This window comes from Cucurbita maxima, unplaced genomic scaffold (genome assembly GCF_002738345.1).
Source record: "Cucurbita maxima cultivar Rimu unplaced genomic scaffold, Cmax_1.0 Cma_Scf00004, whole genome shotgun sequence".
Taxonomy (NCBI): Eukaryota; Viridiplantae; Streptophyta; class Magnoliopsida; order Cucurbitales; family Cucurbitaceae; genus Cucurbita; species Cucurbita maxima.
Window position 1 is genome coordinate 1,351,182 of NW_019272020.1, and position 16,922 is coordinate 1,368,103.

The 16,922-nt window shown below is 32.3% G+C and overlaps 4 protein-coding genes across 4 annotated transcripts; 1 reads left to right on the plus strand and 3 right to left on the minus strand.

Annotated features, from left to right (window-relative positions):
* Positions 1-52: 52 nt before the first annotated feature.
* On the plus strand, positions 53-1,927 carry LOC111478838 (thylakoid lumenal 15.0 kDa protein 2, chloroplastic-like). The gene is made up of 6 exons (XM_023123329.1): positions 53-378; positions 588-691; positions 813-903; positions 1,141-1,209; positions 1,291-1,400; positions 1,704-1,927. Exons 1-6 carry the CDS (start codon positions 147-149, stop codon positions 1,794-1,796), a joined length of 699 nt encoding a protein of 232 aa, XP_022979097.1. The 5' UTR covers positions 53-146; the 3' UTR covers positions 1,797-1,927.
* A 148-nt stretch (positions 1,928-2,075) lies between these two features.
* On the minus strand, positions 2,076-2,648 carry LOC111477631. The gene has a single exon (XM_023121495.1). It carries the CDS (start codon positions 2,646-2,648, stop codon positions 2,076-2,078), a length of 573 nt encoding a protein of 190 aa, XP_022977263.1.
* Positions 2,649-4,167: 1,519 nt separating this feature from the next.
* On the minus strand, positions 4,168-5,012 carry LOC111477968. The gene is made up of 2 exons (XM_023121993.1): positions 4,649-5,012; positions 4,168-4,563 (listed from the first exon to the last, which is right to left on the minus strand). Exons 1-2 carry the CDS (start codon positions 4,973-4,975, stop codon positions 4,297-4,299), a joined length of 594 nt encoding a protein of 197 aa, XP_022977761.1. The 5' UTR covers positions 4,976-5,012; the 3' UTR covers positions 4,168-4,296.
* Positions 5,013-9,382: 4,370 nt separating this feature from the next.
* LOC111478407 (heavy metal-associated isoprenylated plant protein 6) lies at positions 9,383-11,611 on the minus strand. Its single transcript, XM_023122640.1, has 5 exons — positions 11,518-11,611; positions 11,192-11,342; positions 10,577-10,923; positions 10,332-10,410; positions 9,383-10,223 (listed from the first exon to the last, which is right to left on the minus strand). The coding sequence occupies exons 1-5, from the start codon at positions 11,524-11,526 to the stop codon at positions 9,649-9,651; spliced, it is 1,161 nt and encodes a 386-aa protein (XP_022978408.1). The 5' UTR covers positions 11,527-11,611; the 3' UTR covers positions 9,383-9,648.
* Between the last annotated feature and the right edge of the window lie 5,311 nt (positions 11,612-16,922).

Here is a 16,922-nt window from a genome sequence, read left to right on the forward strand (position 1 = left end):
TAAAGTATCAAACCTGCAAATTAAATGACATACCCCTATCCGCTATCCACAACCGTCTCTTTCCTCCAGTCTCTGTTTCTAGAACACTAGGTCCATCCAAAATCCATGGCGCAAACACACCAACGAGGAGCTAGAAAAATTCAATAATGGCGTTTATGCATCTTCATCATCGCCTTCCATCTCCATCGCTATCATTTCCGGGAGCTTCACCGCCGGTTTACAGATCATCAATCTTCGCATCATCTCGCTTCTCTCCGCCATCAGTTTCATTTCCGTCCCATAAGTTAACTGATTTCACCAACTGCCTTCTTCATCTCCCACCAAAATCTCTGAGTTTCGCGCTCTCTTGGACTCTTGCGCTCGGAGTAGCTCTCTCTGGTAATCATTCTTGCGAATTATCATCGGTTAGATGAAGAAAGAAAAAAGGAATGTTGAGTTCTATCTGAATTGTTTCGAGCTTGAATGTTTAGGTTATATGATTGGTTTTAGATACTCGTTTGTTTATTGAAGTGATTGGCTCTACTCTCTCATAGAAACTTAAGGAATTTTATGAAATGCTAACAGTAATAAGTGAGTGTACCTTGTAGGAGTTGGATTTGCTGACGCCAAAGTTGGGGTTAACAAGCCAGAATTACTTCCCAAGGAGTTCACCTCTGTCATTGATGTCGCTGGGTTTCTATCTGATGGCCAGGTGTGGTTGCTTCGCCTCATTCCTTTTCTTTTTCTTTTTTTCTTTTTGTTGCGTTCCTTGATGTAATTTAGGGTATTTGATCATGATCAAGTAGCCATTGCTGGTTCTGATTTTCTAACAGGAATTTAGGCTCAAACAAGAAATTGCTGACATTGAGAAGGATACTGGATATAAATTGCGAGTTTTGGCCCAAAATTTTCCTGTGACACCTGGTATGTTCTATGTTTTATCTTCAGCAGATCATTGAACTAATCTCACTTTTAATGGCGAGGACTTTATTATTAAAATTTCAACATACTTTCACTGAATCTTACTAGAAAATTGTATGTGTGATTTATTGACACTTCATAACTTCGAAAGTTTCTCACACACGCATGTCAAGTTTATCAAGTTAGATCGATGATCTCTAATCTAATCGACAGAAACAATCAATTTAATGGTCTTTACAGGGCTAGCGATCAAAGATTTTTGGCAAGTGGATGATAAAACAATCGTGTTCGTTGCTGATCCTACATTTGGTACGAACAATGCCACGGTACTTTTCTACACCTATGTCTATAATGCTATTGACATTGACATTGATTGATATCTTCATTCAGGTAACATATTGAACTTCAACGTTGGAGCGTCTGTCGATTTAGATATTCCAAGGAGCTTTTGGAGCCGTTTGGCTGGAAAGTATGGAAACATATTTTATTGGAAAGAGAAGGTAACATCTCCAACCGATACTTCTGTACAACAGTTACAGTTGCGAGTTTTTGCTTGGTTAGTCAAATATGGTCATAATGAAAGATATCTTATTGAAGATTGTTGGGAGATAGGTCCCACGTCGGCTAATTAAGGGGTTGATCATAGGTTTATAAGTAAGAAATACATCTCTATTGGTATGAGGTTTTTGGGAAACCAAAAGTAAAACGAGGAGAGTTTATACTCAAAGTGGACAATACCACACCATTGTGGAGATTCGTAATTCCTAACACATCTCATATTGTGACTCTGGTGACTTAAACAGGGTGAAGAGGCATCTATTGAAGCAGCTGTCATGGCGATATCTAATTGCTTGAGAGAACCAGTCGGCCCAAATAACTGTTCCGAGATAAAGTAACGGCTTACAACATCGAAGAATTTTGTACGTATTTTAAACTAGATTTGGGTGTTCTGACAGCAATACATAATATATAAGCCTCCTCTTGCTGCAATCTGCATGCCTTAAATGAATTCCTGTTTTGTTCCTCATTCAAGAACGTAGTGTATGTCTAATACTTGAAGAAAAATAAATGGGAATAGTGATTAAAAAGGTATGAAGGAATTTGAGTATTTGTGTAGGCATTTGTTCAACTGTGCAGAAACGAAGAGAAAAAAAGGAGGTGCGTTTTTTAGTTGCCTAGTAGCCAGTTATGATATGAACACTAGATGCAATCCACTCCCCAGTTTTCTGTTTTCTTCTTTCTTCTACAATCTTCTGTAGTTCTTCAGGCGGACAAGGGACTGTTAGAGCTCCCTTTTGTTGGAACCCATATTCTTCCTTTGCCAGCTCCAATAGCCTCAAGAATGCAGGGTTAGACAAGAACTTCAAATTAATGACAAACCTCTTTCTCTCATCACCATCCGCTGCAAATACCACAAAATGGCCTTCTTCCACGTCTTTCGGCACCATAACTGCTGCATCGAATTCTTCGTCGAAACTATCGTGTTTAGGTTCTTTAGACATCAGTGGAGAAAGGCTCTTTTGGAGCATAGAGATGAATAACCTTAGCTTCATCAGGATGAAATTCCGAAGCCTGTAATAATATTTCCCTTTTGTTCCCACGATTTGGCGTGGTAAACAAATGTTTATGTGAACTCGAGACTTCGGATAGAGCCAAGTGAGACTTAGGAGAAGATTTAAATCGAGTTGGGGACGTACATCAGAAATTGCACTGAAGCTTCTGAGAGGGCCATGTCTGAACCATTCCATGTGGGTAGCATCAACATACCATTTAATGCTGACTTGGTCCGATAACTTTTCTGTCTCAGAAAAAATGATAGTCAGCGTTAGGTTCCTAAACAGAAACTAGACAATTTAGGATGAGATTTGATAACTTAGATGTCTGTCTTTAATCTGTGGAAAAAATGAAAAAGAAACACGTTACTTGGCTCAGTAAAGTTGCAAAACTATTGTTCCTCCCCAATAATCCCGTCTTTCTCTAATTATTAGTTTACAGTTCTTGCTCTCAAGATCATAGGCTCATGAACAGTAATTTCACGAACCACTCTGATAAAAGTAGTTGTGTTTTCCCAAAGTTGAGTGGGGAAAGAATTAGAGAAATGAGGAGGATGGGATGCGATTCAGATCAGATGATGAGAATTGTATTCCTTGATCTGATCTGATCTGATCTGATCTTAGAATAGGAATGGGATAGATAGCTGCTGGTTCTTGGTTTCCATTGCCATCACTGCATTTAATGCAGTGTGGAGGAGATATTGAAGAGTCCAATACCCAATGCTTTGAACGACCGACACCCTTCTGTTGACCAAGAAATTTTATCGTTGTCTTGGTCTTACTGTCTTAAGTCTCAAGTTTAACGCAGGGTGTTGAAGATTGGACTGCCGACGCCTAGTCGCCTAGCGTCCCCTGCAGGTTCCAAGAACGGGAAGGTACCATTAAAGTACAGTTTTTAGAAAGAAAGAAATTCCAGGACGTCCATCAGATTGATCTTTGTTTAAAAGGCCAATACTTGTTCAAATTTGTGAGTTTTAACTTTTTTTTTTCTTCAATTGTTGATCTTATGTATTGCTTGTTTAATTTTGTGGAAGGCTTGATTATTGTTTTAAATTAGTGAGTTTGGATATTTTCATTACTTTTTGCTGGTGAATTCAAAGAAAGTGGAAAATAGGATAAAAGTTTTCCATCATCATGTTTGAGATTAGTGTGAAAATTGATACAATTCATTCTCCTTCTATCTTTTTAGACTAGTGTTTCAAAAGGTAAAAAGGTAGGAATCAACAGTGTCACATTCATACTTGTTCAAAGTGTATTGTCTATAATCGCATATAAGTTTCAAAAGGTAAAAAGATAGGGGTGAACAATGTCATGTTCATGCCTATCCAAGGCGTGTTGTCTATAGTTGCATGTGTCCTAGTCATACTTGTCCAAAACGTGTTGTCCATGTAGCATGCCCATTTCATACCCTTTTTACATATTTTCATCTTAGATGGTTTTTTTTTTTTTTTTTTCAGGTTAGGTGAATACGGGTTACATGAAGTTCACCAAAATCATATCTTATACCCACTATTAAATTAACTTTTATTTAGTTATGACTTTATATAAATTAACATTTATTTTTTACAAATAATTGTCTGTATACTCATAACTATTAAATCTATCATTGATTTACAAGATATAAAGAGTACACATTTGAAATTTGGTTTGATTTTCTATCAATAAACATTCCCATATTTATTTTTAATATATATTACATTAACAAAACAATAAGAACAAAAAAGGTAGACCGATACTGATTTTATGGGAAAAATGTTGGGCTAGTATTTAAATTAAAATTTTATTTTTTCTAATAAATTTCTTACACGACGTCATGTCCGGTCCGGTTCCACCTTCACGATCATCACGCGGTCCGTAAGCGCTCAAACCCGGGCCCGGGGTCATCGGAGCTAGGAAAAACCTGAAAACCGGTGACCATCGCCGTCGGTGGACCACGGCGGCACCGTTGCTCCATTTCCGTTACCGACTCAGGGCGTCCGGAAAAAAGAGCCTCCACGGATCCATCCCTACGATTCCGCACCCATCCCTTCAACCCTAACTCCTTAGCATTCTCCACCGTCCAGTCCCGATAGAACACTCCCTGAACCCTACCCTTAATCACAACCCTAACCTGCAATTGCCAAAGCCCCAATTACCACCAAAATCGAACACTGCGTCAATCGCCAAGCAACAGAGAAATCCAAAGCAATACTCACCGTTTTTGCCTGATTGGACTGCGGAGTCTCCGGACCAACCTGATCAGAAACTGTGGAGGCCATTGATGTCAGAGGAGATCGAAAATGAGGTAAACGAGATGTGAGCAGAAGATGAAGAGGAGGAGGAGAAAGAAGAAGACGACGGCGAAGCGGAAGAGAATTATGAAGAGGAGAAAAGCTAGAATAATGGATAACGGAGAATCGAGAATGAGAACCAGCATCGATGAAGCTCCATTTATGGTGAGGGTTCCGACATGGAAGGAATCTGGTAGAGCGATTGCGAATCAGTGGACCGATTGATTCTCCTAAAGCTGCCGAAGATGCCATTCATTTCTTTTGCTTTCCCCAATTGGATTATCAATATGGAAACTACGGGTTTTATGCAAATTTCTAGAACTCACTGGACTTCCTTTTTCCAATTAAAAGTATTTTGGCAATATTTTGCACCAAATAGCCCAATAGGCCCAATGAGACAACAATTGTTCTAAATGGATCAAATAGCCCAATAGGCCTCATAGGCCCAATACTCCATACACACGCATAGATATATACGGTGTATTGAGCACTCGAGTTAATAAGAAACGAGACCAAAATGTGCTCGTAAAAAGCTCATACCTAGAGAAGATAGGATGAGTAGTTAGTCAGATCTAATTTGAATCATATATAGTTTGAGTTTTCGGGTCTCTTAGAATTTCCTCATTTGGAATCCCTAAAAAAGAGGATCAAGTATCGAGATGCAATCATATCGTATTACCATAAGTATTTCAGGATGTCCTCAAGATATGTGTTTTTCAATAGTAATACACAATTACAACCTCTCCTCGCTCAGTTGATATAGCCTCAACTTAGTTGTCACCAGCTCGACAAATGCTTTAAGTCTTTAATACTAAAACAACATGCTATACAAAGCGCACATAGTTTAAAATTATTAGTAACCTAAAATTTTAATAAAATGACTAGATTGCAAAATTTTCAAATTATCCCGATTAAATTTATAATTTAATTTTTTTTAAAATTTATCAAATGGGTAATTTAATACCCATTATCTTACTAAATAAAAGAAAAACGTGACTCCTTACCTTATTTATTTGTCCTTGGTTAGAATAGAATGAAAAATAAATAAATAAAACCTAAATCAAAGGTGCGTTATTAAACATAAGATTTGAATATTACATTTAATTTAAGTTTAAATGACCATGAACCAAAATATTCATCTAAGACTTCAATCGACTCGAATATAATTTAGTAATATAGGATGATATTAAAGTTATATCAATTAAAATTATTCGTTAATTTAGTCAAACATATGTCACCATCACTTGTAGCTTTTGTCTAGCTTGCAAGACAAGTGGTATCAACATACACCGATACTCAAAACAATGTACAATCAAGGGCTCGTCGGGCAAAACAACGTTAGGCTGCATCCCTTTATATTTGAAGGGTATTTATCCGTCCCACCATAATCTGATCGTCGCCGAGTTGATTCAAATCCTTATTCAAGAGGAAGAGCCACAAGTTTGTCATCCTCGAGTTGACGGTCAGACAAACATAGTTTCTCGACCTTTGGCTCAAACGCATTGCTCACAACAATTGAGTGTGAAAGTGTTTGGGTTTATAGACTTAAGATATAATTAAAAGTGCAATTGTTTTGAACAAAGAAGTTGGACAAATTGGTGCAATTGACTATTCAAATTTTGAAAGGACCTTTTTTTAAGGCTGCAAATTCAAAGGACTTTTCGCCCATTTGACCGTTCGAAACCTATAAGAACCATAGTCTACAAAAATCGGCGACCGGTCTGAGATTTTTTTTTCCTTAAAAAAACCCCAAATAAACATGCTTCAAATTTTCAAGGACGTATAGAGAATAAAATAAGTATATATATTTTAAATAAATTTGTTTGTTTAGTCCCATTTTTTTATATTAAATTATAATTTTAGTTCCAATATTTTTGTATATAATAAATTATAAACAATATCTAATATTTAGTTAGAAGTAATTAATTAATTTTAAATTATCAATTTTATATTTAATAGATAAAACGTTAGAAATCTTATTAAATACATTTATTAGAGTTCATAGTTTATATACTTTTAAAATTGTAAGATTGATGGCGATACGTAGCAAACTAAAATGGATAGGTGCGAGACACTAATAGGAGTAGGGTTAGACCCTCTCCATAGTAGATGAGTTTTAAAACTATAAAGATGACAACGATACGTAACTAGTCAAATCAAACAATATCTGCTAGTAGTAAACTTGGACTGTTACTAATGGTATATAGACCAAACATCGGACGGTGTGCCAACGAGGACACTAGGTTACAAGAAGGTGGATGGTCAGGTCCTATATCGGTTGAAAAGGGGAATAAAGCATTCCTTAGGATGTGGAAACCTCTCCCTAGAAAATGCTTTAAAATCGAGAGGCCAACAACAATACATAATGAGCTAAAACGAACACTATCTACTAGTGGTCAGATTGGACTGTTACATGAAGCCAAATAATCGAGAAGTAGTTAATTTAATAAATCAATTAATTTTTAAAAAACATTAAATACGTTATTAAACCTTATTAAATATGTATATTAAAGTTCAAACATTAAATTAATTTTTTTTACCAATATCAACGAATATAAAATATATAGTTTTTGACTAATATAATATTTAAATTTTTAGAAATACTTCTTAACATTACATAACCATATCCATATACCGTTCAATATATATATATATAATCCAAGTATTATACAAGCTGGAATTATGAATGAATTATTTAAATAGCTTTTATTAGATTGTATTATATGGAAATTATATATGTGCGTGTGCCATGTCGGTTTCATATAATATATATTAGTCTTATTCAATAGTTTATGTGTTAGCTTATTCGTGACATCTATTTTTATATACAAAATAATTGCATTTTTTATTTATTTAAAGAAAATATTAGGAAAAAAAAACAAAAAAAGTGACGTGGAAAATCCGATGGTACAACAGGTCAACGGCGTCTTAGGTGGAGTGGGGCCCGGATGACTAGGCAGAGATTTTGTCTGCTTCTTGGACAATTCCTCCGTCCAAAACCACTTTCAGATTTGGCTAAAACCGTCGGAAATATTATAATATTTTTTTTTTACCCTAATTTACATATATATATATATATATATATATATATATATATATATATATATATATATATATGTTTGTTTAAATAAATTTAAAATTAACATGGTGAGAAATTCAATAATTAATTTCTAAATTTAGATAAAATTTAAAGTTCTAAGAATTAAATAAATGAATTCAAAAGTTTACATTGAATCCACCTATTTCTATTATTATAATTTTATCTTATTTATAATAGTTTTTTATCATCTAATTCTCTAATAATTCTTAAAAATGAAAATATTAAATATTTAGAATATATATTTTAAAATATATATTAAAGTTAATAGGTAAATATTTGAAAATAAATAAATAATATTTTGTATATCAACTCAATATATACTTGTTTATCTATCTTAAAATATTGATTATTTTTAAATGCTGGTATATATAATATCATCAGAATATTTGTCCTTATCCATCCATAGTCTAAAAATCCAATTATAAATAAGAATTATAATAAAGGAGGATGAGGTAATCAACCTTGGATCTATCTTTGTGGCAAAATGTCGTTGATTATATATATTATATAATTTTGTTTTTAATTCTCATTATTTTTATACCTCTTTTAGATAAAAATAAATATTTTACTGATTTAATTTTTAATAAAATAAAAAAAAACTAGATTATTGAATTATTGATAAAGACTAAACTAAAGCTGAATTCAAGACTTCTGCATCAATTTTTTTTTTAATTTAAAAAAAAAAAAACTGAACAAAATACATCTTATATAAGTAACTTTTAAGAAACGTAATATTCATTCAAATAATCCTAAATTATCTATTTAGGTTTATTCCATTAATAATAAATAAAAAAAGAGAGAGGCAAGATTCATGATGTTCTACAAAAAGTAATTTCATAAAAAAGAAAAAAGAAAAAAAAAAAAAGACAGCATATGATTGATCATTGATGTAAAATATATTAATTTTTTAAATGTTGTAAAAGGATATATTAATTATTTTCATATATGAATTTCATTTTTTTGGAGCACCACTCTCTAAGAACTCTATAAGAAGTTTGACTTTAAATTTTCTGATTTAATTTTATTTGGTACATTTTATACAATATAAATGGTAATATTAGCCTAAAAAGGGGTATATTATTTACAATTAAAATCATTTAAGGTTTAAATAGCTTATTTTTTTAAAGAAAATTTTAAATGAGTTTTCTTGCTAATTATTAAAAATACCAATGATAATTAATTCAATTAATTAATCCGATATAAACTGTCCAATTAGCACCATTTTCGATCCCGTCAAAGAATTTTAATTTTAGAAAAAGGAATCAGTGTGGCATCGTTGACATTTCTGCCTTCTAGATATTATCAATAGTTAGTTGGAGAAAATTTTAAAAGTATTTAAACTTTTAATTTTGCAACTTATAAATTATTAAAAAATCTTTTAAAAAAATTAATGTATTAATTAAATATAAATTTAAACTTTATAAACTTTTAATTTATAATAATTTTGAAAGTTTATGAATTGGGTAACATATTTCATAAATGAATTTAATTAATTTGGTAATGATAGCCAATAAATATTATTGCATAATAAATGTGGGCGAAAATAATTAAAGACAAAATTACACGGAACAGGCTCTATTATTACGTCATATATTTGAACAGAACAAAAGTTACAATAAAATAAGAAAAACGACCAACTCCCCCAATGAATTGAATTGGACTAACTAGCCGGCAGCTGACCCACCGTCACCGGCCGGCCGGCCGACATATCTGAAAATTAACAAAAAAAAAAAACATCTAATTCTTCTTCTTCTTTCTTCTTTCTTCTTCTTGGCATTACAGCGTATGTATTACGTTAGGACCATTAATGGATATGTTTGTTTACTCACATGACAGAACAAGCATTTGGATTCTCGTCGCTGAACATCTGAGGCGCGTGAGAGTGATCGTACATCGGCATGGCGTAACCTTGGTGTGCGTAATTTTGATTTGCGTAATAGCCGCTGGAATTTGCGAAGCTGTGGATTGGAGAGTTGCTCGGCTGAGCTTCCATGGCGTAACTGTACTGAGAATGAACTGGAGGGTAGCTTGGTTGAGCTTCCATGGCGTAACTGTACTGAGAATGAACTGGAGCGTCGTAATAGAATGTTGAAGGCTGATATGATAAACCGCTGTACTCCAACTTGCTCACCTCCATTTTTGTGCCACCACCGTCTCCACCGCTGGAGGCGGCTTTTCCGTCGTTTTCTTTCTTGTCGCCACCACCTCCTCCGGCTTCTTTTTCTTTCTTGTCGCCTCCAGCGGCAGCGGCAGCGGCGGCGGGTTCATCTTTCTTGGGAGGAACTACCTCAACGGACCTCTTGAACTTGTCTTTGAGGTAGCCTGCGAGATCTTTTCCTTCTATGGTGCCTTTCACTGTTATCAGATCCTTCATGGCGTCTACTGTAATCTCATTGACTCCTGAAAAATTACAGAGACCTCGAGTTAGTACTCTTCATTTTCGATTGTACAATTGATTTCAATTCAATTTTGAATTTCGAATTTCGAATGAGAGATATATTTCTTCACCTTTGGATTTGATGAGTGCCTTCCTAATCTTTTGAATGCAACCTTCGCAGTGTAATCGCATCTTCAAAACCGCAGTGCTCTGTTCCAGAAACGAATTGAACCAAAATTAGTAGCTATTTCTAAAATTTACTTCCGTAATAAATTATAAGCTAGCTGAGCTCAACGAAGAGACTCGCGTGTGGCTTACACGCGCCGGCAGCTAGCTGTTTTCAGCCTCTGATTGGTTGAATATTTTTGGTTTTTACCTCTTTTGCCTTTTTGTCGTCTGCTTTTTTTTCTTCGGCCTTCTTTTCTTCAGGCTTCTTTTCTTCGGGCTTCTTCTCGGTTTTTTCGTCGGTCTTCTTATCTGACTTTCCCTCGGCTTTCTTCTCTCCTTTTTCTTCGGGCTTCTTCTCAGCCTTTTCGTCAGGCTTCTTCGCAGCCTTCTCGTCGGGCTTCTTATCACCACCGCCATCTTTCTTAGGCTGAGGAGAAACGATTTCAGTCTTCTTTTTGGTCTTTTGCTCCAGCTTCGCTTTGATTACGGCAGGATCTACTTTACCGGTTACGGTGAGTTTATTAGATGAAGAGTCCGCTTTCACGTCACTCACACCTATAAACAAAGTGTAAATTACATCAATTAACCAACCAGAGACGAAACAGAGATTGAAAACCCTAGCCAAAATCAAATTTGATCAAATCAACAATCAAAATATGAAAATCGCAGAATATTCTTGGAGGAATCAAGGATCACAGAATCGCCGACTCATAAAAGGCAGACAAACAGAATCGCTTCAGTACAGATTGATGAAAAAAAATTAGGGGAAAAAAAACGAAAACCTAAGAAAAATTCAATAATCGTGAAGTCAATGGATATTTACCATCCAAATGCTTCACAGCTCGTTTCACTTTCTTAGCACAACCGTCACAATGCATATCGATCTTAAAAACGGCAGTGACCACACCGTCGTCTTTCTTCTGACCGGCATCGCCGGCCTTCTTCTCTCCGTCATTTTTAGCACCTTCAACTTTCTGAAATCAAAACGAAAACCAAAAATTAAACTCAAATCCACCACAATTACAGCAACAAACAACATCCTCTCATCCTTCAGAATAAAAAACGTACAATTGATGAACAAGAAATTGAAAAGGGGAAAAAAGAGAGGAAAGAAGCGTAAAGCGTATGAGTCTGAGCTCTGTAACTAACCTCACCCATCTGTTATGTCAAGCCTGTAAATTTTCTTTGCTTGAAGAGAGAAACAAGGGCATAAAATGCGTATTTATAGACAGCGTGGATTTATGATGTGACGTTCATGTATGTATTACGATGTGTATGTATGATGGTTCATCCTTTCCATTTTTTTTTAATTTAATTTTTTTTGGGAAGTAACGAAAATTATGGTTGGTTCCGCCTGGCCGTCTATCTAGACTCCGTTGGTATTTGACTCGTTGTTTGACTTGACCACACGTGTTAATAACTTCTTTTTTTTTTTCATTTTCTAAACATTTTTTTTTACCGTTAGTTATAATTATGAAAATAATAATTTAAAATTTCTTATAACTTTCAAATATCAAATTACAATCCCAAACTTTTAAAAACTTTTTTAAATATTAGTTATTTTTTTTTCACTTTATACGTTCACTCAATTATAAACCTTACTATCTAAAATTGATTATATTTTAGAAAAAAAAATGATATTAAACATATTGAATAATTTATGGTTTGGTCAAGTTTATTTTTGTAAAAAAAAAAATTATTTTATTGAAATTAATAAGTTTATGAAAAAAAAATACTTACAAAAAATTAAATTTAAGATAAAAATTGTCAGGTTTTAAATTAAATTTGAAATATATTTTAGTATTTATTTCTTATAAACGCTCTTTTATATTAAAAAAATTACATAATAACGATTTTTCATTAGGACTTCCAAATTTCTACTTAGTGTGTTATTGAATTAAAAAAATTATATATTATTGTTTCCATTCGTCTTATTTATTTATTTTTTTAAAATTAATCCTCTAATCTACCAAACAGCTATTTTAATAATAATAATAATTCACAGTTATTTATTTATTTACTGTACTAAACTTTGCTATTAAATTCATGAAAAAAGAAAAGAAAAAAACAATGGTTTGCTGAGGATCAATTCAATAAGCAATTACCTTACTCCTTACGAAAAACACTTAGAGATAAGTGTAGACTCTGATGTGAAGGTTTCAGAGGTGCAATCTCACATCTGACGAGTAAGGCACCATCCACTGTGCACCAATACCGAAGGCTTAGTGGAACTTCCTTCGGTGACTGCTACAGCAGCGGCGAGTAAGGGAAACTGCTTATTAAGTCTTGCTATAATCTTATACCTTACTCCTTACGAAAAACACTTCTCGATAAGTGTAGACTCTGATGTGATGGTTTCATATGGGTTACTTCATATCAGAGGAGTAAGGCACCATCCACTGTGCACCAATACCGAAGGCTTAGTGGAACTTCCTTCGGTGACTGCTACTGCAGCGGCGAGTAAGGGAAACAGCTTATTAAATCTTGCAATAAAAGCTCTTCCCAATGTGTAGAGGCGGCACAGGGAAACAGCTATATCCTACGTGACCTTATGAATCTAGATTTGAATGAGAGAGATCTTGAAGATATGATGACTAAAAAAGACTTAAAAATTTGAAACTTATTGACCTATGGAGGCTGACCATATTGCAGGGAATTTTCGAGACTATCAAATGTCGATTCGGTTAGAGTTAGTGAAAAAACCACATAACATAAATAATTCAGAGGATACTAAAGCATGAAAAACTTAGGACTTACACACTTGTAATTTAATGTAGTTTATACATCATACAAATATTAGCGATATTATAAAGCTCGAGATCATAAGTCATGCCACATGTTTTTTCTAAATATAAATATTAAAATAATGTACTGAAAATAGTAGCGAGGCGAATATTTTCGAACATTCATACATAACCTAATGAAATATTCACTTTCACGCTGAACTGACCAATATTTTTGAATTTAAATACACATTTTTTTGAGAATCGAACACCACCCATGCATTAATAAAATAAAATAAAATAAAATATATAGTTAGTTTAAATTAAACATTAGTATAGTCCAATTTATGCAATATATTTTCATTATCCTTTAGGCGTGATTCACAAAGAGTCTTAGATATATAGTTTGACATTATTTATACATATCAACATCATTAATTATTTTCTATAATAAATATTAATGATTTTCTAATTTCAAATTCAACCGCCTCCATTATGAGAATCTTATTGGTCCAATATTTATTATTATTATTATTTTTTAATTTTTTTAAAAAATTCAAGACAAAGTCAGTGATGTCTATAAATATTGCATGATTTTAATTAATTATTATATACAAATACTTGTAATAAAAATACATCTAGCTTTGTGTTTTATTTTAAAATTTAAAAAGTTTATAATATTCTTATATTTAAAGAAAAAAAAAGGCAAGTTTAGAAATTATTATATTTTGTCTTAAAAAATATTTTTAAACTTTTAAAAATATCTTTTAATTAATACTTTTTAATTTTTTAATTTTTTAAAAAATATATAATGAGTTATAAACTTATTTGAATCTGATTCAAATAAATGGCAAATTTTATGATTGTGTTCTTTCATAAGTTTTCTTAAAATTAGGTGGTTTCATGTTAATTTAAAAACAGAATATAATTTTTCTATACAATTATATATATTTAACAAATTTAAAAAATAATTTCATAATGTTGTACCATTCTTAATTAAAAACAAATAAACATATATTTTACTTTGATTAAAAAAAAATTGAATAAATAACTCAAACAACCCAATGCAACACAACCAACAAAAAAAAATTTATGGTTGGATTAAGTTAGTTCTGGATGGATTGGAGAAACAATTTACCCAGAACAATTTGGTTGAATCTAAAACTTGTCATAATCTAACTGAACTCAACTCACACGAGAAACCCTATGAAAAAAGTCTTACCGACAATAAATTTCTTTCCATGCAAGAGCTTAAGTTCGGTTGATTTGTCACTTACACGTAATTCATTACCTACTCATAATAAATGATCGTCCCCCGTATATTAAACATTATAATTAATTTATTTTCGTAAAGGGGAAAAAGAGTAAAATATTTGGAATTTGGGGTTGGTGGTGTAAATGAAAAAGGTTTAGGGCCATAATGGAAGAAAAAGTGGGTTTTTTTTTTTGTTTTTTTTGTTTTGTTTTTTTTTTGACTAGAAGCAATAGAGATATACATTTGACATTTCAACATAACCCAATTGGAGCATGTGAAGGAGGGACCTTTGATTGATCATAAAGCAAATTAAATTTCTTTTTCTCTTATTATTGGGTCCTATTTATTTAATAAAACAAAAAAGATATTTATTTATAGGTCATTTTTCCGACTTGAGGACACTAGAAAGTTTGCATTATCATTTTCATAAATTTATAGTGCAAGAACCTCTAAATTTATAACGGAAGGACTTGTAAATTTCGACCATCTTTTTCAATTTTTTTTTTTTTTTTGAAAGTATTTATAAAGTTTTAGTTCAAATTAAATAGCATTTTTTGATTTTATTGTTTTAAATATTAAAATGGGTAATCTTTTTTATGAAAATATTAACCATTTTATTTCAATTTCATCCATTGATAACTCCATAAATAAATATTAATATTCATGGTTAAATTTATGAAAATAATAATAATTTTTGCTTAGAAAGTGGTATTTTGTTTCCCCCTTTCTCTGGGAGCTAATTCCATGATGCTTCCTTTCCCTAAAGTGACCCTACTCCCTTTGAGTGGATGAACCCTAACTAGGAGTGGGGCCCACATTCTACAAGGATAGCTATGTCTTTTCCTTTCACCTTCTCTTGTCTTAGGGTTTGTGTTTGGATTCTTGTCCTTTTCTACTTTTATTTATAATTTATAAATTCTTTTTATAACATCTTGTTGTTTTTAATGAAATTATTACTAATTTGGTTCTTATAATTTTAATCAAATTCTAAGTGGGTTAATTAATGTGGTTTCGTTGTAGCTTCCTTTCCTATTTATTTTTATAATTTTTTCTCAATTTTTTAAAAAAGAAATTAATGGATAGTTTCTATTAAAAAGAAATAAAACATGTTAATAAATTCAATAATATTTCATACAAAAATACAATATAATGTTCAATATAATGTTCAATAATATTTTATTAAAAAGAAATAAAACATGTTAATGTGGTAAGTCTCTATCTATCTTCGGCCCTATCTAGTTGAAGAAAGATTATCTCACCCCTCCCCTATTTTCAATTTAAATGGAGATTTTCTTACTATTCTCGAGACAAATTTTTGACTTCAAAAGTCAAATGTCTTTCTCTATGTGAGAGTAAACATAGTTAACAAAAAAAAAAAAATAATAATAATTGTTATCTTAAATTCCAATTTGACAATTTGGCCATTTGTATTCTTATAGATATATGTCTAACTCTTAACTTAAATTTTTTAATTTTTGGAGCCAAGTTGAAAATAAAGTCCAAACCATAAGACCAAATTTATATTATTTTTGCAACTAAATTTTAAAATAAAAAAAAATAATTTAAAAAACGTCATATACCAAATTTATATGCATGCAAGTTCAGGGAGATATTTGTAAAAGAAGAGAAAAGAAAAAGAAAAAGTTGGGCAATTATTTATTGAATTATTTAAATGTCCCTACAAATTGACATTCTAAATGTACGTAGTTTTGAAAATGAGAGAAAAGAAAGGGGCATTTAAGGAAACCAGCCCTTCCAATAATAGAGAGGTCACAATAAATTTTTTAAATTAATACAACGTGAAATTATGGGTAGAGATTGTGATTGAAGAGAGTTATTTTAAATTGTAATCACACTTAATCCAATTATTTGAGTTTTAAATTCTAATCCCTTTCTCGATTCAAATAATTCAACTTCTAAATCATATAGGAAAATGTATGTTGAGATCATCATCATCATATACCGACGTGATGAAAAATTATAGAGAGAATATTCTGTGTTGTTTCTTCAAAACCACTATAAGATTCCTTATACCCCATAAAGTTTGTGTCCCATTTCCCCAATTTTGAAGTTCTGTTGGGCACTTGATTGTTTGATTTTCAAGATTCCATTGTTGGGATTAATGTTTAAACTAACCAACAAAGTTGGTAGTTGATAGAATCTGGTGCCAAAATTATATCTCAGTTTCTAGTTTCTAAGAGCTCATGCATTGGTTTGCTGATATATATATATATATATATAGAACCTGCAGGGCTTAGTGGATTCTTCCAACATTCTGTTGGCTGGGTAAGAACTTTCCAAAGGGTTCTTTCATCTACGCAAATATTGATGAATGGCCGAAACAACTCAACACAGTCACAACCCGACGCGGTGAAGGAGTAAATGAGATGTTAAGATAGATACCAATTGTCATGGCTTTGGTTTGGGCTTCTTTGAAAGGCCTGATACCAATAGAGAGAGTATTTTTTATTATAAACCCATGATCATTCCCTAAATATAGATGAGATGAGTAGATGAGATGTTTGATGCTGGGGAAGAACACAGCTGCAAGGCAGGTTTTGGTTGCACTCCTAAAG

Excerpts from the sequence above, each read along its gene's own strand:
- LOC111478838 (XM_023123329.1), top strand. The coding sequence starts at position 147 with ATGGCGTTTATGCATCTTCATCATCGCCTTCCATCTCCATCGCTATCA. Across the intron at positions 904-1,140 it reads AAATTTTCCTGTGACACCTG|GGCTAGCGATCAAAGATTTT; the intron begins GTATGTTCTATG and ends TGGTCTTTACAG. Across the intron at positions 1,210-1,290 it reads CGTTGCTGATCCTACATTTG|GTAACATATTGAACTTCAAC; the intron begins GTACGAACAATG and ends ATCTTCATTCAG.
- LOC111477631 (XM_023121495.1), bottom strand. The coding sequence starts at position 2,648 with ATGGAATGGTTCAGACATGGCCCTCTCAGAAGCTTCAGTGCAATTTCT.
- LOC111478407 (XM_023122640.1), bottom strand. Across the intron at positions 10,411-10,576 it reads ACGACAAAAAGGCAAAAGAG|AGCACTGCGGTTTTGAAGAT; the intron begins GTAAAAACCAAA and ends TTTCTGGAACAG. Across the intron at positions 10,224-10,331 it reads GGCACTCATCAAATCCAAAG|GAGTCAATGAGATTACAGTA; the intron begins GTGAAGAAATAT and ends GTAATTTTTCAG.
- LOC111477968 (XM_023121993.1), bottom strand. The coding sequence starts at position 4,975 with ATGGCATCTTCGGCAGCTTTAGGAGAATCAATCGGTCCACTGATTCGC. Across the intron at positions 4,564-4,648 it reads AGTCCAATCAGGCAAAAACG|GTTAGGGTTGTGATTAAGGG; the intron begins GTGAGTATTGCT and ends TGGCAATTGCAG.